The sequence below is a fragment of the Chiloscyllium plagiosum genome, unplaced genomic scaffold (assembly GCF_037043375.1).
Source record: "Chiloscyllium plagiosum isolate Xiang-an unplaced genomic scaffold, Cpla_swu_hap1 HiC_scaffold_38, whole genome shotgun sequence".
Taxonomy (NCBI): Eukaryota; Metazoa; Chordata; class Chondrichthyes; order Orectolobiformes; family Hemiscylliidae; genus Chiloscyllium; species Chiloscyllium plagiosum.
The window spans coordinates 26371544-26399273 of NW_028270176.1; the positions used below are offsets into that span (position 1 = coordinate 26371544).

Sequence of the window (27730 nt, forward strand, 5' to 3'; positions counted from 1 at the left end):
TATATATACATAGGCCAGGGGGTCTAGTTAATGTAGATGGGGGGAAGGTGGCTACCTTGTCTTATTTTATCTTTGTCCTTGGGAGCGGGGTTGTTTTCCCCTGCTATTTTGTATTAATATATTTAATTATTAATTGCTGAGACTGTAAATTTTATAGTCATATATGTTCATGTATGGTATTAACATTACCAAATATATCCAGGTGTTGGTGTGGGTGGGGGGTAGGTGGGGGATAGGGTACTCACTGTTATTTCTAGTTCAGTAGTGTACTTGAATTTTCTTTATCCTATCGTGGGGTGCCTGGTTCAAGGATGGGGCACTGGTTGGGAGAGATTATCATGGGTTTTTTGGAAAGGAAGTGATGCCCCCTGGGAATAAGGGGGAAGATCTCTATTTAAATACGTTTTATACTTTGTTTTTACTATTTAGAAATGTTTTTTTTATTATATTGATCTGAATGTACTAGAGAGCTTTTATTTTTGTGAATTTTATATGCTCTATGCTCGGGATGTTTTGGATAAATACGTGTTTTGTTGTGATCTGATGTTAACACATTCCGAGCATGTATATCACTGCTCAATTTATGTGTTATCCGTTGGATTTTTTTTCTTTTTTTCTCTTGAATAATGTAAGAATTTTAATGATACACTCTGGTTAGTTGTAAGTTAGATGAGTAGTTCGTTGAGTTTTGTCTTTTTTTTTCTCTTGGCATTTCTGTTTTCTTGTTTGATAGATTTTGATTATCATTTATTTAAGATTTAACTGTATATCAATGTTTATACTTGGGTTTTTTTATTAGTTTTCTTTTGTAAACTTGTGGAAAAAAAAAGAAAAAAAAAGAAAGTGGAGTCATGGGGAGACAGGATAGTGAAGGAAGCATTTGGTATGCTTGCTTTCATTGGTCAGTATAGGATTGGGAGGTCAGGTTGTGGATATACAGGACATTGGTATGGCCACTTTTAGAATGCTGCATTCAATTCTGGTCCCCCTGCCCCTATAGAAAAGGTGTTGTTAAAATTGAAAGTGTTCAGAAAGGACTTGCAAGGATATTTGAGGGTTTCAGCTATAGGGGAGGCTGAATAGTCTGGGGCTATTTTCCCTGGAGTGTCAGAGGCTGTGGGGTGACCTTATAGAAGTTTATAAAATCATGAGGGGGCGTGGATAGGATGAAAGTCAAGGTCTTTTCCCTGGAGTGGGGGAGTCCAGAATTAGAGGACATAGGGTTAGGGTCAGTGGGAAAGAATGTAAAAGGGACCTAAGGGGGCAATTCTTTCACACAGAGGGTGGTGCATGTATGGAATGAGCTGCCAGAGGAAGAGGTGGTGGCTGGTACAATTACTACCCTGGTTGAAAATGATCTTGCCTGTCCCTCCTGTTTCAGATCCTCCAACAGAACCCAGCATCTCTCTGAGTCCCGTGTTCCCTGTCTATCTGGTGGGAGAGACAGTCACCATTGAGTGCGTTCTTCCCAACGGCATCTCCCCGGCTCGAGTCTGTTTGCGAAAGGACGTGATCTCCATCATAGACGACACCACCAGCCAACGGTCCCTCAGACATACAATTCAGAACCTGACCAACAGCAGCCAAGGACTCTACACGTGTTCCTACAAGACCATGGTGGCTGGTCGCTGGATCGCTTCATCTCCCAGTCAGTCTGTCCCCATTGTTCTGACAGGTGAGTCGCAGCTACACCTGGGTTTGCGGTGTTAATGCTTCCTGAGGTATTCCTGTTCCCTTAGACAGCAGTAGGCCATTCAGCCCATTGAGTCCACTCCTGTTACAAACCACTACCTCATTAATCCCCAACCCTATTCCCCCAGCCCTTGACACATAGCTTTGGTATCACAAGCGCCTATCTCGAGCCTTCTTCAATGTGATGAGGGTTTCTGTCTGTCGTGCCCTGACAGGCAGCAAATTAAAGGTGGATAAGTTGCCTAGGACCTGATCAGGTGTATCTCAGAACTCTGTGGGAAGCTAGGGAAGTGATTGCTGGACCATTGCTGAGACATTTGCATTGTCAATAGCCACACAAGTGAGGTGCTGGAAAACTGGAAGGTGGTTAATGTAGTGCCGTTAGTTAAGAAAGGCAGTGATGAAAAGCCAGGGAACTATAGATTGGTCAGCCTGACATCAGTGCTGGGTAAGTTGCTGGAGGCAATTCTGAGGGACAGGATTTACATATATTTGGAAAGACAAGGACTGATTAGGAATAAAAAGGTAAAAACAATGACTGCAGATGCTGGAAACCAGATTCTGGATCAGTGGTGCTGGAAGAGCACAGCAATTCAGGCAGCATCCGAGGACAGGCAAAATCGATGTTTCGGGCAAAAGCCCTTCATCAGGAATAAAGGCAGAGAGCCTGAAGCGTGGAGAGATAAGCTAGAGGAGGGTGGGGGTGGGGAGAGAGTAGCATAGAGTACAATAGATCAGTGGGGAAGGAGATGAAGGTGATAGGTCAGGGAGGAGAGGGTGGAGTGGATAGGTGGAAAAGGAGCTGGGCAGGTCGGACAAGTCCGGACAAGTCAGGGGATCGAGTTGCTGGAGGTTAGAAGCTAGGATGAGGTGGGGGAAGGGGAAATGAGGAAACTGTTGAAATCCACATTGATGCCCTGGGGTTGAAGTGTTCCGAGGCGGAAGATGAGGCGTTCTTCCTCCAGGCGTCTGGTGGTGAGGGAGCGGCGGTGGAGGAGGCCCAGCACCTCCATATCCTCAGCAGAGTGGGAGGGGTAGTTGAAATGGTGAGCCACGGGGCGATTTGGTTGATTGGTGCTGGTGTCTCGGAGATGTTCCCTAAAGCGCTCTGCTAGGAGGTGCCCAGTCTCCCCAATGTAGAGGAGACCGCATCAGGAGCAACGGATACAATAAATGATATTTGTGGATGTGCAGGTAAAACTTTGGATGTGGAAGGCTCCTTTAGGGCCTTGGATGGAGGTGAGGGAGGAGGTGTGGGCACAGGTTTTACAGTTCCTGCGGTGGCAGGGGAAAGTGCCAGGATGGGAGGGTGGGTCGTGGACCTGACCAGGTAGTCACGGAGGGAACGGTCTTTGCGGAAGGTGGAGAGGGGTGGGGAGGGAAATATATCCCTGGTGGTGGGGTCTGTTTGGAGGTGGCGGAAATGTCGGCGGATGATTTGGTTTATGCGAAGGTTGGTAGGGTGGAAGGTGAGCACCAGGGGCGTTCTGTCCTTGTTGCGGTTGGAGGGGTTGGGTCTGAGGGCGGAGGTGCGGGATGTGGATGAGATGCGTTGGAGGGCATCTTTAACCATGTGGGAAGGGAAATTGCGGTCTCTAAAGAAGGAGGCCATCTGGTGTGTTCTATGGTGGAACCGCTCCTCCTGGGAGCAGATACGGCGGAGGCGGAGGAATTGGGAATACGGGATGGCATTTTTGCAAGAGGTAGGGTGGGAAGAGGTGTAATCCAGGTAGCTGTGGGAGTCGGTGGGTTTGTAGAAAATGTCAGTGTCAAGTCGGTCGTCACTGATGGAGATGGAGAGGTCCAGGAAGGCATTAACCGCCTCAACCTGTCGACCCCCCCTCCCCCACTCCAACCTCTCACCCTCACAACGCGCAGCCCTCCAATCCCTCTGCTCCAATCCTGACCTCACCATCAAGCCAGCGGACAAAGGGGGCGCAGTGGTAGTCTGGCGCACTGACCTCTACATCGCTGAAGCCAAACGCCAACTCGAGGACACCTCTTCCTACCGCCCCCTTGACCATGACCCCACCCCCCATCACCAAACCATCATCTCCCAGACCATACAGAACCTCATCACCTCAGGAGATCTCCCACCCACAGCTTCCAACCTCATAGTCCGGGAACCCCGCACTGCCCGGTTCTACCTCCTTCCCAAGATCCACAAGCCTGATCACCCTGGCCGACCCATTGTCTCAGCATGCTCCTGCCCCACTGAACTCATCTCTACCTACCTCGACACTGTCCTATCCCCCCAGTCCAGGAACTCCCCACATACTTTCGAGACACCACCCACGCCCTCCACCTCCTCCAAGACTTCCGTTTCCCCGGCCCCCAACGCCTCATCTTCACCATGGATATCCAATCCCTCTACACCTCCATCCGCCATGACCAGGGCCTCCAAGCCCTCCGTTTTTTCCTCTCCAGACGTTCCCAACAGTACCTCTCCACCGACACTCTCATTCGTTTGGCCGAACTGGTCCTCACCCTTAACAATTTCTCCTTTGAATCCTCCCACTTCCTCCAGACCAAAGGGGTAGCCATGGGCACACGTATGGGCCCCAGCTATGCCTGTCTCTTTGTTGGCTACGTAGAGCAGTTGATCTTCCGTAATTACACCGGCACCACTCCCCACCTCTTCCTCCGCTACATTGATGACTGCATTGGCGCCACCTCGTGCTCCCGCGAGGAGGTTGAGCAATTCATCAACTTCACCAACACATTCCACCCTGACCTCAAATTTACCTGGACCATCTCTGACACCTCCCTCCCCTTCCTGGACCTCTCCATCTCCATCAGTGACGACCGACTTGACACTGACATTTTCTACAAACCCACCGACTCCCACAGCTACCTGGATTACACCTCTTCCCACCCTACCTCTTGCAAAAATGCCATCCCGTATTCCCAATTCCTCCGCCTCCGCCGTATCTGCTCCCAGGAGGAGCGGTTCCACCATAGAACACACCAGATGGCCTCCTTCTTTAGAGACCGCAATTTCCCTTCCCACGTGGTTAAAGATGCCCTCCAACGCATCTCATCCACATCCCGCACCTCCGCCCTCAGACCCAACCCCTCCAACCGCAACAAGGACAGAACGCCCCTGGTGCTCACCTTCCACCCTACCAACCTTCGCATAAACCAAATCATCCGCCGACATTTCCGCCACCTCCAAACAGACCCCACCACCAGGGATATATTTCCCTCCCCACCCCTCTCCACCTTCCGCAAAGACCGTTCCCTCCGTGACTACCTGATCAGGTCCACGACCCACCCTCCCATCCTGGCACTTTCCCCTGCCACCGCAGGAACTGTAAAACCTGTGCCCACACCTCCTCCCTCACCTCCATCCAAGGCCCTAAAGGAGCCTTCCACATCCATCAAAGTTTTACCTGCACATCCACAAATATCATTTATTGTATCCGTTGCTCCCGATGCGGTCTCCTCTACATTGGGGAGACTGGGTGCCTCCTAGCAGAGCGCTTTAGGGAACATCTCCGAGACACCCGCGCCAATCAACCAAATCGCCCCGTAGCTCAACATTTCAACTCCCCCTCCCACTCTGCTGAGGATATGGAGGTGCTGGGCATCCTCCACCGCCGCTCCCTCACCACCAGACGCCTGGAGGAAGAACGCCTCATCTTCCGCCTCGGAACACTTCAACCCCAGGGCATCAATGTGGATTTCAACAGCTTCCTCATTTCCCCTTCCCCCACCTCATCCTAGCTTCTAACCTCCAGCAACTCGATCCCCTGACTTGTCCGGACTTGTCCGACCTGCCCAGCTCCTTTTCCACCTATCCACTCCACCCTCTCCTCCCTGACCTATCACCTTCATCTCCTTCCCCACTGACCTATTGTACTCTATGCTACTCTCTCCCCACCCCCACCCTCCTCTAGCTTATCTCTCCACGCTTCAGGCTCTCTGCCTTTATTCCTGATGAAGGGCTTTTGCCCGAAACGTCGATTTTGCCTGTCCTCGGATGCTGCCTGAATTGCTGTGCTCTTCCAGCACCACTAATCCAGAATCTGATTAGGAATAGTCAACATGGCTTTCTGGGTGGGAAATCATGTCTCAGTAACTTAATTGAGCTTTTTGAAGAGGTGACAAAGAAGATTGATGAAAGCAGAGTGGTGGACCTTGTCAATAAGGACTTCAGCAAGGCATTCAACAAGGTTCAAACATGGTTTGCTAGAGCTCTTCGGGAGGGTTTAAACTAGTTTGGCAGGGGGATGGGAACCAGAGCTATGGATCAAAGGATTCAGTAGCTAGTGAACAGCCAGATCCAACATGCAGGGAGACTGTGATGAGGGATAGACATTTGATAGTGCAAAGTTGCAGTCAGTGTGTTGGGTTGAAGTGTGTCTATTTAATGCAAGATGTGTCACAAATCAGGGTGAAGAACTTAGAGCATGGAACAGTATTTGGAGCTACAACATTGTGGCCATGACAGAGACTTGGATATCACAGGGGCAGGAATGGTTGTTGGATGTTCCAGGGTTTAGATGTTTCAAAAGGAACAGAGGAGGAGGTAAAAGAGGTGGGGGATTGTCATTGCTAATCAACGATAGTATCACAGATGCAGAAAGGGAAGTCGTCGAGGAGGGTTTGTCTGCAGAGTCAGTCTGGATGGAAGTCAGAAACAAGAAAGGAGTAGTCACTTTATTCGGAGTTTTCTACAGACCGCCCAAGTAGCAACGGAGACACAGAGGAGCAGGTTGGGAGGAGATTGGGGTGCAGAAGTAACAGGGTTGTTGTCATGGGTGATTTTAACTTCCCTGATATTGATTGGAACCTCCTTAGTTCAAACAGTTTGGATGGAGCACTTTTTGTCAGATGTGTCCAGGAAGTGTTCCTGACTCAATATGTAGAAAGGCCAACTAGAGGGGAGGTCGTATCAGACTTGGTGCTTGGCAACGAACCAGGCCAGGTGTCAGATCTCTCACTGGGACAGCATTTCGGTGATAGTGATCACAACTCTCTGACTTTTATTATGGAGAGGGATAGGAGCAGGTGGTTTGGGAAATTATTTAATTAGGGGAGGAGAAATTACGATGGTATTAGGCAGGAACAGGGGGGCCTAAATTGTGAACAGATGTTCTCAGGAAAATGCACGACAGATATGTGGAGGTTGTTTAGGGAGCACTTGCTGATAGTGCTGGACAGGTTTGTCCCACTGAGGCAAGGAAGGGATGGTAGGGTGAAGGAACCTTCGGTGACAATGGACGTGGAACATCTAGTCAAGAGGAAGAAGGACATTTACTTAAGGTTGAGGAGGCAAGGATCAGTCGGGGCTAGAGGGTTACAAGGTAGTCAGGAAGGAATTGAAGAATGGACTTAGGAGAGCTAGAAGGGGACATGAAAAAGCCTTGGTGGGTAGGATTAAGGAAAGCCCTAAGGCATACTACACTTATATGAGGAACAAGAGGGTGGCTAGAGTGAGGGTAGGGCCAGTCAAGGATAATGAAGGGAACTTGTGTCTGGAGTCGGAGGAGATAGGGGAGGTCCTTTAATGAATACTCTGCTTCAGTATTCACATCTGAGAGGGACCTTGTTGTTTGTGAGGACAGCATGAAACAGGCTGATATGCTCGAACAGGTTGATGTTAAGAAGGAAGATGTGCTGAAACTGATGAAAAACATGAGGATAGGTAAGTCCCCTGGGTTAGACGGGATATACCCAAGGTTACTACAGGAAGCGAGGGGAGAGTTTGCTGTGCCTTTGGCAATGATCTTTGCATCCTTACTGTCCACTGGAATAGTGCCAGATGTTTGGAGGATGGCAAATGTTATTCCCTTGTTCAAGAAAGGGAATAGGGATAATCCTGGGAATTAGGGACCAGTGAGTCTTACATCTGCAGTGGGCAAATTATTGGAGAGGATACTGAGAGACAGGATTTATGATGACTTGGAAAACCATTGTTTGATTAGAGATGGTCAGCATGGCCTTGTGAGGGATAGGTCATGCCTCACAAACCTTATTGAATTCTTTGAGGATGTGACAAAACATATTGATGAAGGTAGAGCAGTGGATATGGCATACATGGATTTTAGCAAGGCATTTGATAAGGTTCCCCATGGTAGGTTCATTCAGAAAGTAAGGAGGCATGAGATACAGGGAAAGCTGTCTGTCTGGATACAGAATTGGCTGGTCCATAGAAGACAGAGGGCGGTCTTAGATGGAAAGTATTCAACCTGGAGCTTAGTGACCGCAGGGATCTATTCTGGGACCACTGCTCTTTGTGATTTTTATAAATAACTTGGATATGGAAGTGGAAGGATGGGTCCGTAAGTTTGCCAATGACATGAAGGTTAGTGGAGTTGTGGATAGTGCGGAGGCCGTTGTACGTTGCATCGGACATTGACAGGATGCAGAACAGGGCTGGTAAATGGTAGATGGAGTTCAACCTGGAAAAGTGTGAAGTGATGCATTTTGAAAGGTCAAATTTGAATGCAGATTTCGCATAAAGACAGGATTCTTGGCAGTGTGGAGGAACAGAGGGATCTTGGGGTCCATGCCCATAGATCCCTCAAAGTTGCCACCCAAGTTGAGGAACAACACCTCATCTGCTGCCCTGGCAGTCTACAGCCCGGAGGACTCAAAATTGAGTTCTCCAATTTCAAATAACCTCCCTTGCCATCCCCCTGACTCCCTTCCCAGCATCTCCCCTCTGTTCCATTCCTCTGATCGACCCTTCCTTCCAGCTACCAACCGGATTCATCCCTCCCATCGACCAACCAGGTCGTACCCTCTACCTGCCTTCACCTATTCCCACTTCACCACCCTGCCCTCCCCCAACAGCCCCTTTATCTGCAACTCCCCCACACCCACTCCTAGTCCTGAAGAAGGGTCAAAACATTGACTTCTCCACCTCCTGATGCTGCCTGGCTTGCTGTGTTATTCCAGCCTCCTCTTGTCTAACTTGGATTCCAGCATCTGCTGCTTTTTTGTCTCTACCCAAGTTGATAGGGTTGTTAAGAAGGCATATGGTGTGTTGGCTTTCAATAGTAGGGGGATTTAGTTTGAGAACTGCAAGATTATGTTGCAGCTCTATCAAGCCCCGACTAGACTACACTTGGAATATTGTATTCAGTTCTGATGGCCTCATTATAGGAAGGATGTGGAAGCTTTAGAGAAGGTGCAGAGGAGATTTCCCAGGATGCTGCCTGGATTGGAGGGCATGACTTATGAAGAAAGGTTGAGGGAGCTAAGGCTTTTCTCGTTGGAACGAAGAAGGATGAGAGGTGACTTGATGGAGGTGTACAAGATGATGAGAAGCACAGAGAGAGTGAATAGTCAGAGACTTTTTCCCAGGGCAGAAATGGCTATCACAAGGGGGCATAATTTTAAGGTGATTGGAGGAAGGTTTAAGGGAGATGTCAGAGGGAGGTTCTTTACACAAAGAGTTGTGTGGAATGCACTGGCAGCGGTGGGAGTACAGTCAGATGCATTAGCGACATTTAAGCGACTCTTGGATTGACATATGGAGGATAGTACAATAAAGGATTATGTAGGTTAGTTTGATCTTAGAGTAGGATAAAAGGTCAGCACAACATCAATAGCTGAAGGGCCTGTACTATGCTGTACTGTTTTATGTTCTGCATGGCAGACCAGTTAGCAAGGTTACATCACAAGGAACCCAGGGAGTGTTGGCAGTTGGATACAAGATTGGCTCAATGTTAGGAGACAGAGGGTGTTAGTGCAGTGTTGCTTTTCGGACTGGAGGCCTGTGACCAGTGGTGTGCCACAAGGATCGGTGCTGGATCCACTGCTTTTCATCATTTACATAAAAGATTTTGATCTGAATATAGGAGTGATGGTTAGTAAGTTTGCAGATGACACCAAAATTGGCAGTGTGATGGACAGTGAACAAGGTTACTTCAGAGTACAACAGGAGCTTGATCAGATGGGCCAATGGGCCGAGGAGTGGCAGATGGAGTTTAATTTAGATAAGTGTGAGATGCTGCATTTTGGAAAGGCAAATCAGGGCAGGTCTTATACACTTAATGATTAAGTCTGTGAGGAGTGTTACCGAACAGAGAGCCTTTGGAGTCAAGGTTCATAGTTCCTTAAAAATGGGGTCGCAGTTAAGTAGGATAGTGAAGCAGGTGTTTGATATGCTTTCCTTTATTGGTCACCGCATTGAATATAGGAGTTTGGAGGTCATGTTGCAGCTATAGATGACATTGGTGAGTCGAAAGGTGTGGTGCTGGAAAAGCACAGCAGGTCAGGCAGCATCTGAAGAGCAGGAGAGTCGACGTTTCAGGCATAAGCCCTTCATCAATATTGGTGAGGCCACTTTTAGAATACTGCATTCAGTTCTGGTCTCCCTGCTATTGGAAAGATGCTGTTAAAATTGAAAGGGTTCAGAAAAGATTCACAAGGACTTTGGAGAGTTTGAGCTATAGGGAGAGGCTGAATAGTCTGGAGTGATTTTTCCTGGAGCATTGGAGGATGAGGTTAGTAAATTCATGAGGGGCATGGATAAGGTGAATAGTCAAAGTCTTTTTTCCCAAAGGGGCCGGTGAGTCCAGAACTAGAGGGCATAGCTTTAAGGTGAGAGGAGAAAGGGACCTGAGGGGCAACCTTTTCTTGCGGAGGGTGGTACATGTGTGGAATGAGCTGCAAGAGGAAGAGGCTGGTCCAATTACTACACTGGTTGAAAATGATCTTGCCTGTCCCTCCTGTTTCAGATCCTCCAACAGAACCCAGCATCTCTCTGAGTCCTGTGTTCCCTGTCTATCTGGTGGGAGAGATGGTCACCATTGAGTGCGTTCTTCCCAACGGCATTGCCCCAGCTCGATTCCGGTTGCGAAAGGGCTCGATCTCCGTCGTGGAGGACAACACCAGCCAACAGTCCCTCAGATACACGATTCAGAACCTGATCAGCAGCTGCCAGGGACTCTACACGTGTTCCTACAAGACCATGGTGTCTGGTCGCTGGGTCACTTCATCTCTCAGTCGGTCCATCCCTATCATTCTGACAGGTGGGTCACAGCTACGCCTGTGTCTGTAATGTTAATGCTTCCTGAGGGACTCCTGTTCCCTTAGACATAGGAGCAGGAGTAGGGCATTCAGCCCATCAAAAAGCAGCAGCTCAATAATCTCCAATCATATTTCCCCAAGCTTTGGAACATAGACTTCATATTGCAAGTAGGTAAAAACAATGAGTGCAGATGCTGGAAACCAGATTCTGGATTAGTGGTGCTGGAAGAGCACAGCAGTTCAGGAGCAGTAAAATCGACGTTTCGGGCAAAAGCCCTTCATCAGGAATACAAGCAGAGAGCCTGAAGGGTGGAGAGATAAGTGAGAGGAGGGTGGGGTGGGGAGAAAGTAGCATAGAGTACAATAGGTGAATGGGGGAGGGGATGAAGGTGATCGGTCGGGGGCGGGGGGTAGGGTGGAGTGGATAGGTGGAAAAGAAGATAGGCAGGTAGGACAAGTCATGGGGACAGTGCTGAGCTGGAAGTTTTGGAACTGGGGTGAGGTAGGGGAAGGGGAAATGAGGAAACTGTTGAAGTCCACATTGATGCCCTGGAGTTGAAGTGTTCCGAGGCGGAAGATGAGGCGTTCTTCCTCCAGGCGTCTGGTGGTGAGGGAGCGGCGGCGAAGGAGGCCCAGGACCTCCACGTCCTCGGCAGAGTGGGAGGGGAAGTTGAAATGTTGAGCCACGGGGCGGTTTGGTTGATTGGTGCGGGTGTCCTGGAGATGTTCCCTAAAGCGCTCTGCTAGGAGACGTCCAGTCTCCCCAATGTAGAGGAGACCACATTGGGAGCAACGAATACAATAAATTATATTGGTGGATGTGCAGGTAAAACTTTGATGGATGTGGAGGCTCCTTTAGGGCCTTGGATGGAGGTGAGGGAGGAGGTGTGGGAGCAGGTTTTGCAATTCCTGCGGTGGCATGGGGAAAGTGCCAGGATGGGAGGGTGGGTTGAAGGTGGCATGGACCTGACCAGGTGGTCACGGAGGGAACGGTCTTTGCGGAAGGCGGAAAAGGGTGGAGAGGGAAATATATCCCTGGTGGTGGGGTCTGTTTGGAGCTGGCGGAAATGTCAGCGGATGATTTGGTTTATGCGAAGGTTGGTAGGGTGGAAGGTGAGCACCAGGGGTGTTCTGTCTTTGTTACGGTTGGAGGGGTGGGGTCTGAGGGCGGAGGTGCGGGATGTGGACGAGATGCGTTGGAGGGCATCTTTAACCATGTGGGAAGGGAAATTGCGATCTCTAAAGAAGGAGGCCATCTGGTATGTTCTGTGGTGGAACTGGTCCTCCTGGGAGCAGATACGGCGGAGGCGGAGGAATTGGGAATACGGGATGGCATTTTTGCAGGAGATAGGGTGGGAAGAGGTGTAATCCAGGTAGCTGTGGGAGTCGGTGGGTTTGTAAAAAATGTCAGTGTCAAGTCGGTCGTCATTAATGGAGATGGAGAGGTCCAGGAAGGGGAGGGAGGTGTCAGAGATGGTCCAGGTAAATTTAAGGTCAGGGTGGAATGTGTTGGTGAAGTTGATGAATTGCTCAACCTCCTCGCGGGAGCACGAGGTGGCGCCAATGCAGTCATCAATGTAGCGGAGGAAGAGGTGGGGAGTGGTGCCGGTGTAATTACGGAAGATCAACTGCTCTACGTAACCAACAAAGAGACAGGCATAGCTGGGGCCCATACGGGTGCCCATGGCTACCCCTTTGGTCTGGAGGAAGTGGGAGGATTCAAAGGAGAAATTGTTAAGGGTGAGGACCAGTTCGGCCAAATGAATGAGACTGTCGGTGGAAGGGTACTGTTGGGGATGTCAGGAGAGGAAGAAACGGAGGGCTTGGAGGCCCTGGTCATAGCGGATGGAGGTGTAGAGGGATTGGATATACATGGTGAAGATGAGGCGTTGGGGGCCTGGGAAATGGAAGTCTTGGAGGAGGTGGAGGGCGTGGGTGGTGTCTCGAACGTATGTGGGGAGTTCCTGGACTAGGGGGGGATAGGATAGTGTCGAGATAGGTAGAAATGAGTTCAGTGGGGCAGGAGCATGCTGAGACAATGGGTCGGCCAGGGTGGTCAGGCTTGTGGATCTTGGGAAGGAGGTAGAACCGGGCAGTGCAGGGTTCCCGGACTATGAGGTTGGAAGCTGTGGGTGGGAGATCTCCTGAGGTGATGAGGTTCTGTATCTGGGAGATGATGGTTTGGTGATGGGGGGGTGGGGTCATGGTCGGGGGGCGGTAGGAAGAGGTGTCCTCAAGTTGGTGTTTGGCTTCAGCGTTGTAGAGGTCAGTGCACCAGACTACCACTGCGCCCCCGTTATCTGCTGGCTTGATGGTGAGGTCAGGATAGGAGCAGAGAGATTGGAGGGCTGCACGTTGTGAGGGTGAGAGGTTGGAGTGGGGGAGGGGGGTCGACAGGTTGAGACGGTTAATGTCCCGGCGGCAGTTGGAAATGAAGAGGTCAAGGGCAGGTATTAGGCCAGCGTGGGGTGTCCAGGTGGATGCAGTGTGTTAGAGGTGGGCGAAGGGGTCCTCGGAAGGTGGGCGGGGGTCCTGATTGTGAAAGTAAGCTCGGAGGCGGAGGCGACGGAAGAATTGTTTGACGTCACGGCGTGTATTAAATTCATTGATGCGTGGACGGAGGGGGATGAAGGTGAGTCCTTTGCTGAGGACTGATTGTTCGTCCTCAGTGAGGGGAAGGTCTGGAGGGATGGTGAAAACTCGGCAGGGCTGGGAGCTGGTGTGGGTGTAGAGCTAGGAGTGGGGGCAGAGCCTGTAGCTAGAGTGGGTGTGGTGGTGGGGGGAATGGGGGTGAAGTCATGAGCAGGAGTAGTATTCCCCTCAGGGTTCTGGGGGGCGGGGATGGTGACAGTGGGATCTATGGGGGGGTGTGTCAGCAGAATGCAGGAGAGTGGCGTTGGTGTGGGCAGAAGTGGTCGTGACCACGGCAGTGGCGGGGGCAGAAGTCACTGAGTGTGTGACATCAGCGATGATGTGAGGGGTGGAAGTGATGCCAAGTGTGGTGCATGAGGAATTGTGAGAGGTGGAAGTGGTTGTGGGAGTGGCCATGATGGGGGCGGAAGTGACATCATCAATCAGCGTGGGGATGGTAGCTGCAGCAGCCGCATGGCTAATGGCGTCCGAGTAGTTCTAGAGACCAGGGGAATCTACGGGAATGTTTGAGGAGCGCTCGTTCTGGAGGTGGGTAGATAAAAGTTTGTTGTACTTACAGTTTTTGATGTTTGAGATGGATTTGAAATACTGTTTGTTGAGAGTATGAATTCTCCTGAGGATGTAGTACAGAGTGGGTCCTTTGCAATTCTGAGAGAGTGTGGCCCTCAGCTGAGGCAGGGCTGTTGTACTCTATGCTACTTTCTCCCCACCCCACCCTCCTCTCACTTATCTCTCCACCCTTCAGGCTCTCTGCTTGTATTCCTGATGAAGGGCTTTTGCCCGAAACGTCGATTTTACTGCTCCTCGGATGCTGCCTGAACTGCTGTGCTCTTCCAGCACCACTAATCCAGAATCTGGTATTGCAAGTGCCTATCTCAAGTCTTCTTCAGTTGATGAGTGTTTCTGTCTCTCCAGCCCTTGCAAGCAGTGAGTTAAAGGTGGATAAATCCTCAGGACCTGATTAGGTGTATCCCAGAACTCTGTGGGAAGCTAGGGAAGTGATTTCTGGACCCCTTGCTGAGATATTTGCATCATTGATAGCCACAAGTGAGGTGCCGGAAGACTGGAGGGTTGCTAACATGGTGTCAGTATTTCAGAAAGGTGGTGAGGAAAAGCCAGGGAACTATAGACCAGAGAGCCTGACATAAGTGGTGAGCAAGTTGTTGGAGGGAATTCTAAGGGACATGACATGTGTTTGGAAAGGCAAGGACTGATTAAGGATAGTCAACATGGCTTTGTGCATGGGAAATCATGTCTCACTGACCTGATTGACTATTTTGAAGGATGATAAAGAAGCTTGATGAAGGCAGAGCCGTGAGCATTGTCTATAAGGACTTCAGTAAGGCATTTGACAAGTTAGCAAGGTTAGAGTCAAAACGTGTGGTGCTGGAAAAGCATAGACTGTCAGGCAGCACCCAAGGAGCAGGAGAGTCAACATTTCAAACATAAGTTCTTCACCAGAATGTGGGGTGGGGGGTGCCCAAGGGGGGCTGAGAGATAAATGGGAGGGGGTGGGGCCAAGGGGAAGGTAGCTGAAAATGCAATAGGTTGATGAAGATGAATGGTGATGGTGATAGGTCAGTGGGGATGGTGGAACGGATACGTGGGAAGGAAGATAAAAGTGAGGACTGCAGATGCTGGAGATTGCAGTTGAGAGTGTGGTGCTGGAAAAGCACATCAGGTTAGGCCGCATCCAAGGAGCAGGAAAATTGACGTTTCGGGCCGGAGCCCTTCATCAGGAGTGATGCTGGGAGTCTCGGGGGTGGAGAGATCAATGGGAGGGGGTGGGGGTGGAGAGAAGGTAGCTTTGAGTGCAATAGGTGGATGGAGGTGGGGGTGGGAAGGAAGATGGACAGGTGGGACAAGTCATGACGGTGATGCTGAGCTGGAAGGTTGGAACTGGGGTAAGGTGGGGGGAGGAGAAATGAGGAAACTGGTGAAGTCCACATTGATGCCATGAGGTTGAAGGGTCGCGAGGTGGAAGGTGAGGCGTTCCTCGTCCAGGAGTCGGGTGGTTAGGGAGTGGCGATGGAGTAGGCCCAAGACCTGCATGTCCTCAGCAGAGTGGGAGGGAGAGTTGAAATGTTCGGCCATGGGTCGTTGGGCTTGATCGGTGCAGGTGTCCCGGAGATGTTCTCTGAAGCGCTGTGTGAGTAGGAGTCCTGTCTCCCCAAAGTAGAGGAGACTGCATCAAGAGCAATGGATACAGTTAATGTTGTGTGGAAGTGAAGGTGAAACTTTGATGGATGTGGAAAGCTCCTTAGGGGCCTTGGATGGAGGTGAGGGGGGAGGTGTTGGGTGTATGTTTTGCAATTCCTGCGGTGGCAGGGGAAGGTGCCAGGAGGGGAGGGTGGACTGTTGGAGGGCATGGACCTGACCAGGTAGTCATGGAGGGAATGGTCTTTACGGAATGTGGATGGGGTGGGGAGGGAAATATATCTCTGGTGGTGGGGTCCGTTTGTAGGTGGAAGAAATGGCAGAGGATGATGCAATGTAATGGAGGTTGGTGGGTGGAAGGCGAGAACCAGTGGGGTTCTGTCCTTGTTGTGGTTGGAGGGGTGAGGTTCGAGGGCGGAGGTGCGGGAAGTGGATGAGGTGCGCTGGATGGCATCATCAACCATGTAGGAGGGGAAATTGCGGTCTTTAAAGAAGGAGGCCATCTGGTGTGTTCTGTGGTGGAACTGGTCCTCCTGGGAGCAGATGCAGCAGAGGCTGAGGAATTGGGAATACGGGATGGCATTTTTGCAGGAGGCAGGGTGGGAGGAGGTGTAATCCAGGTAGCTGTGGGAGTTGGTGGGTTTGTAAAAAACGTCAGTGTTGAGTCGGTCACCGTTGATGGAGATGGAGAGGTCAAGGAAGGGGAGGGAGGTGTCAGAGATGGTCCAGGTGAATTTAAGGTCAGGGTGGAATGTGTTGGTGAAGTTGATGAATCGTTCAACCCCCTCGCGGGAGCATGAGGTGGCGCCGATGCAGTCATCAATGTAGCGGAGGAAAGGGTGGGGAGTGATACCAGTGTAACTCCGAAGATAGACTGTTCCACGTAGCTGACAAAGAGACAGGCATAGCTGGGGCCCGTGTGGATGCCCATGGCTACCCCTTTCATCTGGATATGTAGGACAATTCAAGAGGGCGGTGCCGGGTTGGAGGTTTTGATCTGGGATAACATGGGGGTGGGGAGATGAGGAAACTGGTGAAATTGATATTGATTCCATGTGGTTAGAGGGTCCCAAGGCAGAAGATGAGGTGTTCTTCCTCCAGGCGTCGGGTGGCTGGATTTGGCTGTGGAGGAGGCTCAGGACTTGCATGCTCTTGGGAGAGTGGGAGGGGGAGTTGAAGTGGCCAGCCACAGGGCAATGGGGTTGTTTAGTGCATGTGTCCCAACGATGTTCTTTGAAATGTTCTCCAGGTTGGCGTCCTATCTCCCCAATGTAGAGGAGACCACATCGAGAGTAATGGACACAGTAGATGAGGTAGTTGGATGCGCAGGAAAATCTCCGTTGGGTGTGGAAGGATCTTTTGGGGTCTTGGATGGAGGTGACCCCCCACTCTGACCTAACACCAAACCCCCTACCCACCCCCCCAACTTCATCTACCTATCGCAATGTCAGCTACCTTCCCCCCAGCACCAACCCCGTCCCATTTATCTCTCAGCCCCCTTGGCTCCCTCCCCCCAACATTCATGATGAAAAGCTTATGGTCAAAATGTTGACTCTCCTGCTCCCCGGATGCTGCCTGACTGGCTGTGCTTTTCCAGCACCACACGTTTTGACACTGATCTCCAGCATCTGCAGTCCTCACTTTCTCCAATTTAGCAAGGTTAGATCACTTGACATCCTGGGAGACCTAGCCAATTGGATATAAAATTGGCTCAAAGATAAGAGACAGAGGGTGGTGGAGGAGAGTTACTTTTCAGACTGAAGGCCTGTGAGCAGTGGAGTGCCACAAGGATTGGTGCTGCGTCCACTGCTTTTCGTCATTTATATAAATGATTTGGATGTGAACGTAAGAGGAATGGTTAGTAAGTTTGCTGATGACGCCAAAATTGGAGGTGTAGTGGACAATGAAGAAGATTACCTCAGAGTACAAAATGGGACCTTGATCAGATGGGCCAATGGGCCGAGGAGTGGCCGATGGAGTTTAATTTAGATAAATGTGAGGTGCTGCATTTTGGAAAGGCAAATCAGGGCAGGACTAATATACTTAATAATAGGATGCTGGGGAGTGTTGCCAAACAGAGGGACCTTTCGGTGCACATTCATAGCTCCTTGAAAATAGAGTTTCAGGTAGATGGGATAGTGAAGAAGGCGTTTAGTATGATTGCCTTTATTGGTCAGTACATTGAGTACAGGAGTCAGGAGGTCATGTTGTAGCTGTACAAGACATTGGCGAAGCCACTTTTGGAATACTGCATTCAATTCTGGTCTCCTTGCTATAGGAAAGATGTTAAAATTGAAAGGGTTCAAGATTTACAAGGATTTTGGAGGGTTTGAGCTACACGGAGAGGCTGAACAGTCTGGGGCTATTTTCCCTGGAGAGTCGGAGGCTGAGGGGTGACCTTAAGAGGTTTGTAAATTCATTAGGGGCATAAATAAGGTGAATACTCAAGACCTTTTTCCCGTAGGGTAGGGGAGTCCAAAACTAGTGGGCGTAGGTTTAAGGTGAGAGGGAAAAGGGATCTGAGGGGCAACCTTTTCATGTAGAAGGTGCTGCGCATATGAGAGGAGCAGCCAGAGGAACAGGTGGTGGCTGGTCCATTGGTTGAAAATGATCTTGCCTGTCCCTCCTGTTTCAGATCCTCCAACAGAGCCCAGCATCTCTCTGAGTCCTGTGTTCCCTGTCTATCTGGAGGGAGAGACAGTCACCATTGAGTGCGTTCTTCCCAACGGCATCTCCCCGGCTCGAGTCTGTTTGCGAAAGGACTCGATCTCCGTCGTGGAGGACACCACCAGCCAACAGTCCCTCAGACACACCATTCAGAACCTGACTAACAGCTGCCAGGGTCTCTACACGTGTTCCTACAAGACCATGGTGTCTGGTCGCTGGGTCACTTCATCTTCCAGTCGGTCCGTCTCCATCGTTCTGACAGGTGGGTCACAGCTACACCTGGGTCTGTGATGTTAATGCTTCCTGGGGGATTCCCGTTCCCTTAGACATAGGAGCAGGAGTAGGTGGAAATAGACAGTTTGGCCTGTCGTGCCTTTATTGGTTCTATCCCCAACTAGTCTGCACCATACCCCATCTCTATGCGTCTGCCCCATCCAATGCACACTTCCTTTTAACCTGCTCCCAGCACATTTCCAGGCAGTACATTCCACACCCTAACTACTCACTAGGTGAGAACATTTTTCCCTCAGTTCCCCATCCCCACCTTGCTCCATTTACACGTTACTTTAAACCTATGCACCCTCTGCCTCCCTCGTTCTTGTTCCTTTTCCAAGCGGGAACAGCTTCTCCCTGCCATCTCTCTCCAGCCCCCTCTCCCTCCCCCTCCTCACTGGGACCTCCTTCTCTCAGCCTTCTCCTCCCAGGGAAAACAGTTCCCAGCTTCTTAGATTAATCCTCATCGTTGGCGTTTCTTATCCCTGGACTCTTCTTGTAAATCGCTTCTGTACTCTCTCTGTCTCTCTCTCTCTCTCTCTCTCTTTCTCACTCCCTCCCTGTCTCTCTCTCTCTGTCTCTGTCTCTTTCTCTATCTTTGTCTCTCTCTCTCTCTCTCTGCCTCCCCCTTTCTTTCTTTGCCTCTTTCTCTCTCTCTCTGTCTCCCCCTCTCTCTCCGTCTCTCTCTTTCTTTTTATCTGTCTCCGTCTCTCCCACTCTCTCAATCTCTTTCTCTCTATATCTGCCTCTCTCTCTGTGTCTTTCTATGTCTCTCCCTCCCTCTCTCTCTTTCTCTATGTCTGCTTCTCTCTGTGTGTCTCTCTCTACCTCTTTCTCTCTCTCTCTCTGTTTCTATCTCTCTCTCTCCCTCTGATATGTTCCCATCTTCCCTATAATGTGGCTCCCTCGATGAAACACAACACTCAAATATGAAAGGGGAAAATATTCCTTGTGATTTTTTTCTATGTGTTTCACGTGTTAGACACGAGTGATCAGTAATATCACTGACCTCGCAATCCAGGAATCCAGGCTAATGTCCTGGGTGTGGGCACAGGGTGATATCTGAGCATAATTAGTTTCAATGCCATTGTGAGATCGCTGTTCCCTGTAAAAACCCATCTGGCTCACTAATACCCCTCAGGGAGGTAATTCTGCCCTGCTTACCTGATATGTACCTCCATGTGACTCCAGACCCCACAGCAATGGGGATGATTCTTAACTGTCCTCTACCTATGAATGTTGATTGGGGCCATCAATGTGAACGCTGCCTGAAATGTTTAACAACATTGAAATGAACGTGTCGTAGCAGTTTGAAAGTACTCGGTCGCAGTTGGAGGGCTCATGATTAAAGTCTAGTTTGGGTTCTGCCAGGGCCACTCAGCTCCTGTCCTCATTACAGCCTTGGGTCAAACAAGGACAAAAGAGTTGAATTCCAGAGGGGGGGTGAGAGTGACCTGACACATAGGAAGATGTTTGTGGGTAGTTGGAAGTCAGTCATTTCAGGTCCAGGACATCCCTGCAGGAATTCCTCAGGGTAATGCCCTAGGCCTAACCATCTTCAGCTGCTTCATCAATGACCTTCCCACTATCGTAAAGGCCAGAGGCATAGGTTTAAGGTGAGAGGAAAAAGATTTAAAAGGGACCTAAGGGCCAACTTTTTCACACAAAGGGTGGTGGAGGTTGGTGCAATTATAACATCGAAAATGTGTCTGGATGGGTATATGAATAGGAAGGGTTTAGAGGGATATGGGCCAGGTGCTGGCAAATGGGACTAGATTAGGTTAGGATATCAGGTTTCCAGCATCTGCAGTCATTGTTTTTACCGAGGATATCTGGTCGGCATGGACAAATTGGACTGAAGGCTCTGTTTCCATGCTGTACATCTCTGTGATTCTTTGACTCTAAGTGGGAATGTTCACCGATGATTGCACAATGTTCAGCAACAATCCTCAGATACTGAAGCAGTCCATGTTCAAATGCAACAAGACTTGGACAATATAGGCTGACAAGTGGCATTGGGAGAAAGTGAGGACTGCAGGTGCTGGAGATCAGAGCTGAAAAATGTGTTGCTGGAAAAGCGCAGCAGATTGCAGGTCAAGAAGGCGGTGCTGAGTCCGAGGGTTGGGACTGGGAAAAGGTGGGGGGAGGGGAAATGAGGAAGGTGGAGAAATCTGCATTCATCCCTTGTGGTTGGAGGGTTCCTAAGCGGAAGATGAGGTGCTCTTCCTCCAGGCGTCGTGTTGCCATGGTCTGGCGATGGAGGAGGCCAAGGACCTGCATGTCTTTGGCGGAATGGGAGGGGGCGTTAAAGTGTTCAGCCACGGGGTGGTTGGGTTGGTTGGTGCGGGTGTCCCAGAGGTGTTCTCTGAAACGTTCCGCAAGTAGGCGGCCTGTCTCCCCAATGTAGAGGAGGCCACATTGGGTGCAGCGGATGCAGTAAATGATGTGTGTGGAGGTGCAGGTGAATTTGTGACGGATATGGAAGGATCCCTTGGGGCCTTGGAGGGAAGTGAGGGGGGAGGTATGGGCGCAAGTTTTGCATTTCTTGCAGTTGCAGGGGAAGGTGCCGTGAGTGGAGGTTGGGTTGGTGTGGGGTGTGGACCTGACGAGGGAGTCGCGGAGTGAGTGGTCTTTCCGGGACGCTGATAGGGGAGGGGAGGGAAATGTATCCTTGGTGGTGGGGTCTGTTTGGAGGTGGCGGAAATGACGAAGGATGATATGATGTATCTGGAGGTTGGTGGGGTGGTAGGTGAGGACCAGTGGGGTTCTGTCCTGACAAGTGGCATTGCACAATTAACATTCACACCGCACAAATGCCAGACAATGACCATCTCCAGGAAGAGACAAGCTAACCACCACCCCATGACATTCAATGATGATACCATTACTCAATTTCCCCTATTATAAACATCCCGGGGATTACCGTTGAAAGAGAATCTAACCATTGTGTCCTTGACGTTCAATTGTATTATCATCACTGAATCTCCCACTATTAACATCTGGGTGTTACTACTGAGAGAAAATTTAATCGTCAGCCCCTTGATGTTCAGTGGCATTACCATCACTGAATACCCCCATCATTAATATTCTGGGCATTATCATTGATAGAGAATCTAACCATCACCCCCTTGGTGTTCAATGGTGCTACCGTCACTGAATTCCCTCACTCTCAACATCCTGGGGATTACATTGAGAGAAGTCATGAGTGAGATGGAATGGTTCTCCTGGATGGGGGCAGCTCCAACAACATTCAAGAAGCTCAACACCTTCCAAGGACAAAACAGCCCCCACTTGACTGGCACCACATCCACAACCAGTTGCTCCCTCCCCCGCCAACGCTCAGTAGCAGCTGTGTGTACCATCTACAAAATGCATCACAGCAAGTCACCAAAGATCCTCAGGCAGCATATTCCAAACCCGTGACCACTTCCATCTAGAAGGTCAAGGACTTGGGAACACCACCCCCTGTAAGTTCCTCTCCAAGCCACTCTCCGTCCCAACTTGGAAATATGTCAGCCACAGTCTCAAAATTCTGGAATTCCCTCCCTAAGGGGCATTATGGGTCTACCTACCATATGTGAACTGCAGCAGTTTAAGAAGGCAGCTCACCCCCACCTTCTCAAGGGGGCAATTGGAGACAGAGGGCAATAAATGCTGGGCCCAGCCAGCGATGCTAATATCCTGTGAATCCCATATCTAAGGAAAGATAGACTGGGCATTGGAGGCAATCCAGAGAAGGTTCACTCAACTGATCCTGGGTGTGGAGGGACTGTCTAATGAGAGAGGTTGAGTGGCTCGGGCCTGTCCTCATTGGAGTTTAAAAGAATGAGAGGCAAGCTGACTGAAGATTCTTAGATGAGTTGATTTGAGGGTAGATGCGGAGAGAGAGCTAGTTTCCTGTTGCATGTGGGAGATTCTGGGACCAGAGGGGCATCACCTCAGAATAAGGGGAAAGACAGAGACACACAAGAATTTCTTCTCTCCGAGGGGAGCAGCAAATCTGTGGAATTCCTTCCCAACGAGGCTGGGTCATTGAGTGCACAGGATGCAGAAATTTTTCATCAGGAAGGGGGAGTTGAGAGGGCTGTAGTTGAAGAAGATCAGATCAGCCATTGATGGGCTGGAAGACCTACTTCTGGAGCTGAAGGCTCACAATCTCTTATGTTGGTGTTCCAGGGTTAACTCTGTCCGTGACTGTCTCCTTGGACCATCAGACCGGCCTGTACCTGACAGGGAGTGCAGCGACCGTGCGCTGCTCCAATCCCAGTCAGTCCCAGCTCCAATCGGTCACGTTTTACAAAGATGGAGAGCTCTTACACTCACTGGAGGCGCGCCCTGACCAACATATGGCATCCATCTCCATCGGAAATCTCACCCGCGCAAACGGAGGGAGTTACACTTGCCAGTGTGAAATGACCGTGTCTGGGAGACATCTAATATCCAGTCTTAGTAACGCTGTGTCAATAACCGTACAGGGTAACAACGTCTCTTTATTTATTTCTTACTGATGTTGCAATCTACATATTTCAGACCCAATAATTCGCATGGGCTTAACCCGTCAATCGTCACTATTGGAATCCCGACAGTGCAGCAAGAGGCCATTTGGCCTGTTGAGTCTGCACTGACCTTCTGAGCAGCATCCCACCCTGGCCCCCTATGCCCACAACTACCATGGCCAATCCACCCTAACGTGCACATCCCTGGGCACTATGGGACAATTTAGCATGGCCAATCCACCCTAACCTGCACAATTTAGCATGGTCTAGATTAGAGTGGTGCTGGAAAAGCACAGCAGGTCAGGCAGCATCCGAGGAGCAGAAAAATCAATGTTTCGGGCAAATGCCCTACATCAGGAATGAGGGCTCATTCCTGATGAAGGGCTTTTGCCTGAAATGTAATTTTCCTGCTCTTGAATGCTGCCTGACCTGCTGTGCTTTTCCAGCACCACTCTAATCTAGACTCTGATCTCCAGCATCTGCAGCCCTCACTTTCGCCTAAACAATTTAGCATGGCCAATCCACCCTAACCTGCACATCCCTGGGCACTATGGGACAATTTAGCATGGCCAATCCACCCTAACCTGCACATCCCTGGACACTATGGGACACTATGGCCCGCTTCTACCTTCTGCCCAAAATCCACAAACCTGACTGCCCCGGCTGACCCATTGTCTCTGCCTGCTCCTGCCCCACCGAACTCATCTCCGCATACCTTGACACCGTCCTGTCCCTCTTAGTCCAAGAACTCCCCACCTACGTTCAGGACACCACCCATGCCCTCCACCTGCTCCATGATTTTCGCTTCCCCGGTCCCCAACGCCTTATTTTCACCATGAACATCCAGTCCATGTCCACCTCCATCCCCCATCATGAAGGACACAAAGCCCTCCGCTTCTTTCTTTCCCGCCGTACCGACCAGTACTCTTCCACTGACACCCTCCTTCGACTGACTGAACTGGTCCTCACCCTGAACAACTTCTCTTTCCAATCCTCCCACTTCCTCCAAACCAAAGGAGTAGCCATGGGCACCCGCATGGGCCCCAGCTATGCCTGCCTCTTCGTAGGATATGTGGAACAATCCATCTTCCGCAACTACACTGGCCCCACCCCCCACCTTTTCCTCCGCTACATCGATGACTGTATCGGCGCTGCCTCGTGCTCCCACGAGGAGGTTGAACAGTTCATCGACTTCACCAACACTTTCCACCCCGACCTCAAATTCATCTGGACAGTCTCAGATTCCTCCCTCCCCTTCCTCGACCTTTCTGTTTCTATCTCAGGCGACCGAATCAACACGGACATCTACTACAAACCGACCGACTCCCACAGCTACCTGGACTACACCTCCTCCCACCCTGCCCCTTGTAAAAACGCCATCCCATTCTCCCAATTCCTTCGACTCCGCCGCATCTGCTCCCAGGAGGACCAGTTCCAAAAATGTACAACCCAGATGGCCTCCTTCTTCAAGGACCGCAATTTCCACCCCGACGTGGTCGACGATGCCCTCCACCGCATCTCTTCCACTTCCCGCTCCTCCGCCCTTGAGCCCTGCCCCTCCAACCGCCACGAGGGCAGAACCCCACTGGTCCTCACCTACCACCCCACCAATCTCCATGTACAGCGCATCATCCGCCGTCATTTCCGCCACCTCCAAACGGACCCCACCACCAAGGATATATTTCCCTCCCCTCCCCTATCAGCATTCCGTAAAGACCACTCCCTCCGTGACTCCCTCGTCAGATCCACACCCCCCACCGACCCAACCTCCACTCCCGGCACCTTCCCCTGCAACCGCAGTAGGTGCAAGACTTGTGCCCACACCTCCCCCCTCACCTCCCTCCAAGGCCCCAAAGGAAACTTCCATATCCGCCACAGATTCACCTGCATCTCCACACACATCATCTATTGCATCCTCTGCACCCGATGTGGCCTCCTCTATATTGGGGAGACAGGCCGGCTACTTGCGGAACGTTTCAGAGAACACCTCTGGGACACCCGGACCAACCAACCCAACCACCCTGTGGCTCAACACTTCAACTCCCCCTCCCACTCCACCAAGGATATGCAGGTCTTTGGACTCCTCCATCGCCAGACCACAACAAAACGACGGCTGGAGGAAGAACGCCTCATCTTCCGCCTAGGAACCCTCCAACCACAAGGGATGAACTCGGATTTCACCAGTTTCCTCATTCCCCCTCCCCCCACCTTGTCTCAGTCAAATCCATCAAATTCAGCACCGCCTTTCTAACCTGCAATCTTCTTCCTGACCTCTCCGCCCCCACCCCAGTCTGACCTATCACCCTCACCTTGACCTCTTTCCACCTATCACATTTCCGACACCCCTCCCCCAAGTCCCTCCTCCCCACCTTTTATCTTAGCCTGCTGGACAAACTTTCCTCATTCCTGATGAAGGGCTTATGCCCGAAACATCGATTCTCCTGTTCCCTGGATGCTGCCTGACCTGCTGCGCTTTTCCAGCAACACATTTTCGGCTCTGATCTCCAGCATCTGCAGACCTCACTTTCTCCTCGACAATTTAACATGACCAATCCACCCTAATCTGCACATCCCTGGACACTATGGGACAATTTGGCATGGCCAATCCACCCTAATCTGCACATCCCTGAATACTATGGGACAATTTGGCATGGCCAATCCATGCTAACCTGCACATCCCTGGATGCTACAGGGCAATTTAGCATGGCCAATCCACCTTTTGAACTGTGGGAGGAAACCAGACCACCCAGAGGAAACCCACGCAGACACGGGGGAAAATGTACAAACTCCACACAGGGGCTGGAATCAAACACAAACCCCTGACGCTATGAGGCAGCAGCACTAACCACTGAGCCACCCCAAATGACACCCTCTTTACAAATAACAGATCTTGGGTGCCAAGTTTATAATTTAAACACAAATTAAAAATGTATTGTATAGAGTGAGACTTTAGCAGAACACAGATAAACTAAAGGCAAATTGAGTCCAATACATGGACAACAAGCTGAACCAAATCAGCCTCCCTTTCACTGGAGATGCAACACAGTGAAATTACAACATTGAACGGCACTCCAAATTGCTCAATTGTCCCCAAACAGGCTTTTTGAATAACGGATCTTGGGCATCAAGTTTGTCACTTAAATAAAAATTAAGAATTTATCATCTTGAATGCAACTTTAGTAGGAGGGATATGGGCCAGGTGCTGGCAGGTGGGACTCGATTGGATTGGGATATCTGGTCAGGCATGGACGGGTTGGACCGAAGGGTCTGTATCCATGCTGTACATCTCTATGATTCTATAACACAGATAAACCACAAGGCAATCTAATTAACATCATCAATTAAAGCTCAATCTTGTTTGAGGATGAAACCTAACTCACACATGGACAGTCGGACAGGGTTATGGGATATATCGAAAAAGAATTGTCATTTGCCAGCTCAATAATCATTCCACTGATCTGTGCCTTCACAAAATTGTCAGGTGATTGCCTGAAACTCTAACCAATTCCATCTGTGTTGACTGGAATGGTGACTGAGTCCATCTGAATTCCCAAAACTATAACTGACTCTACCTGTATTTTCCAAAACCCATAACCAACCTCCCTCATGGAGGTTTTCAAATTCTTGTCTGGTCGTGTCAAATGGAAAGGATGCCTCTGCCAGTCCTGGTCACAGATTGGGAAGGGGTTGGGCCACACTGTCGGAATTTGCGATCCCGCACTCTCTCACCTGTTTTTTTCACTTTCAGAGGCGGTGAAGCCGGTGATAACTGGTGTGTCGGCGGTGGATGAGATTGGAGGGAACCTCTCGATAACCTGCCTCAGCGAGGGGAGTCAGCCCAGTGAAGAGTTTTTTCTGCAGAGGGATGGCGCCACTTCCTTGCCTCACTACTGGACGGTATGGAAGGCAGATGGTTCTGTTACCTTCATCATCGCCGATGTGAGCCAGGACGATGCAGGGAACTATTCCTGTGGCTACAACCTGACGGTCAACGGGACGGTGTTGGCATCCATCTTCAGCGAAAGCATGCAGGTGACCGTCAGTGGTGAGTAGGATGGAGGCAATAACCGGGCTCCCCAACAGGAAGGTGTAATTGATGAAACGGTTGAATAGGTTAACCCCAACGGTGGGAGAGCAGGTGTCATAGGGCAGGAGGAAGGTGCAAAAGGCGAAATCATTGGCTGGGGGAGAAACTGTTTGGATTGAGTGTGGTGGTTGGGCGAGATTGATGGGTCAATGGTGAAATTGACACGTCTGCAATATTGGGTGATATTGCATCGAGGGTCGTTTATGTGTTTGCTGACGGTTCCATAATGTTCAGCATCATTCACAGTTCCTCAGATACTGAAAAATTCCATGTCCAAATGCAACAAGATCTGGACAATATTCAGGCTTGGGCTCACAAGTGGCAAGTAACATTCATGCCACACAAACACCAGGCAATGACCATCTCCAATAAGAGAGAGTCTATCTGTGCCCCCTTGACATTCAATGGTGTCACCATCACTGAAATCCCCCCACGATCAACATCCTGGGGATTACCATTGACCAGAAACTGAACTAGACTTGCCACATAGACATGGTGGCTACAAGAGCAGGTCAGAGGCCTAGAATCCTGCTGTGAGTAACTCACCTCCTGACTCTTCCCCCCACAAAGCCTGTGCCAACATCAACAAAGCACAAGTGAGACAACTCCCCACTTGCCTGGATGGGTGCAGCTCTGACAACATTCCAGAAGCTCAATGGGACATAGCAGCCCCCGCTTCATTGGCCCCACATCCACAAACATCCCCTCCCTCCACCACCAA

The 27730-nt window shown here is 50.3% G+C and overlaps 1 protein-coding gene across 6 annotated transcripts in view; it reads left to right on the forward strand.

Annotated features, from left to right (window-relative positions):
- LOC122544195 (scavenger receptor cysteine-rich type 1 protein M130-like) overlaps positions 1-27730 on the forward strand; it is a 76733-nt gene that overhangs the window by 41933 nt on the left and 7070 nt on the right. For 3 of the 6 annotated variants that reach the window (XM_087981068.1, XM_087981073.1, XM_087981072.1), the window contains 5 exons: positions 1382-1675; positions 10386-10679; positions 18122-18415; positions 22603-22902; positions 26671-26967. In XM_087981068.1, coding sequence (XP_087837194.1) covers positions 1382-1675; positions 10386-10679; positions 18122-18415; positions 22603-22902; positions 26671-26967 — 1479 coding nt within the window. The remainder of the gene's footprint in view (positions 1-1381; positions 1676-10385; positions 10680-18121; positions 18416-22602; positions 22903-26670; positions 26968-27730) is intronic. The other 3 variants (XM_087981070.1, XM_087981069.1, XM_087981071.1) reach the window with 3 other exon arrangements.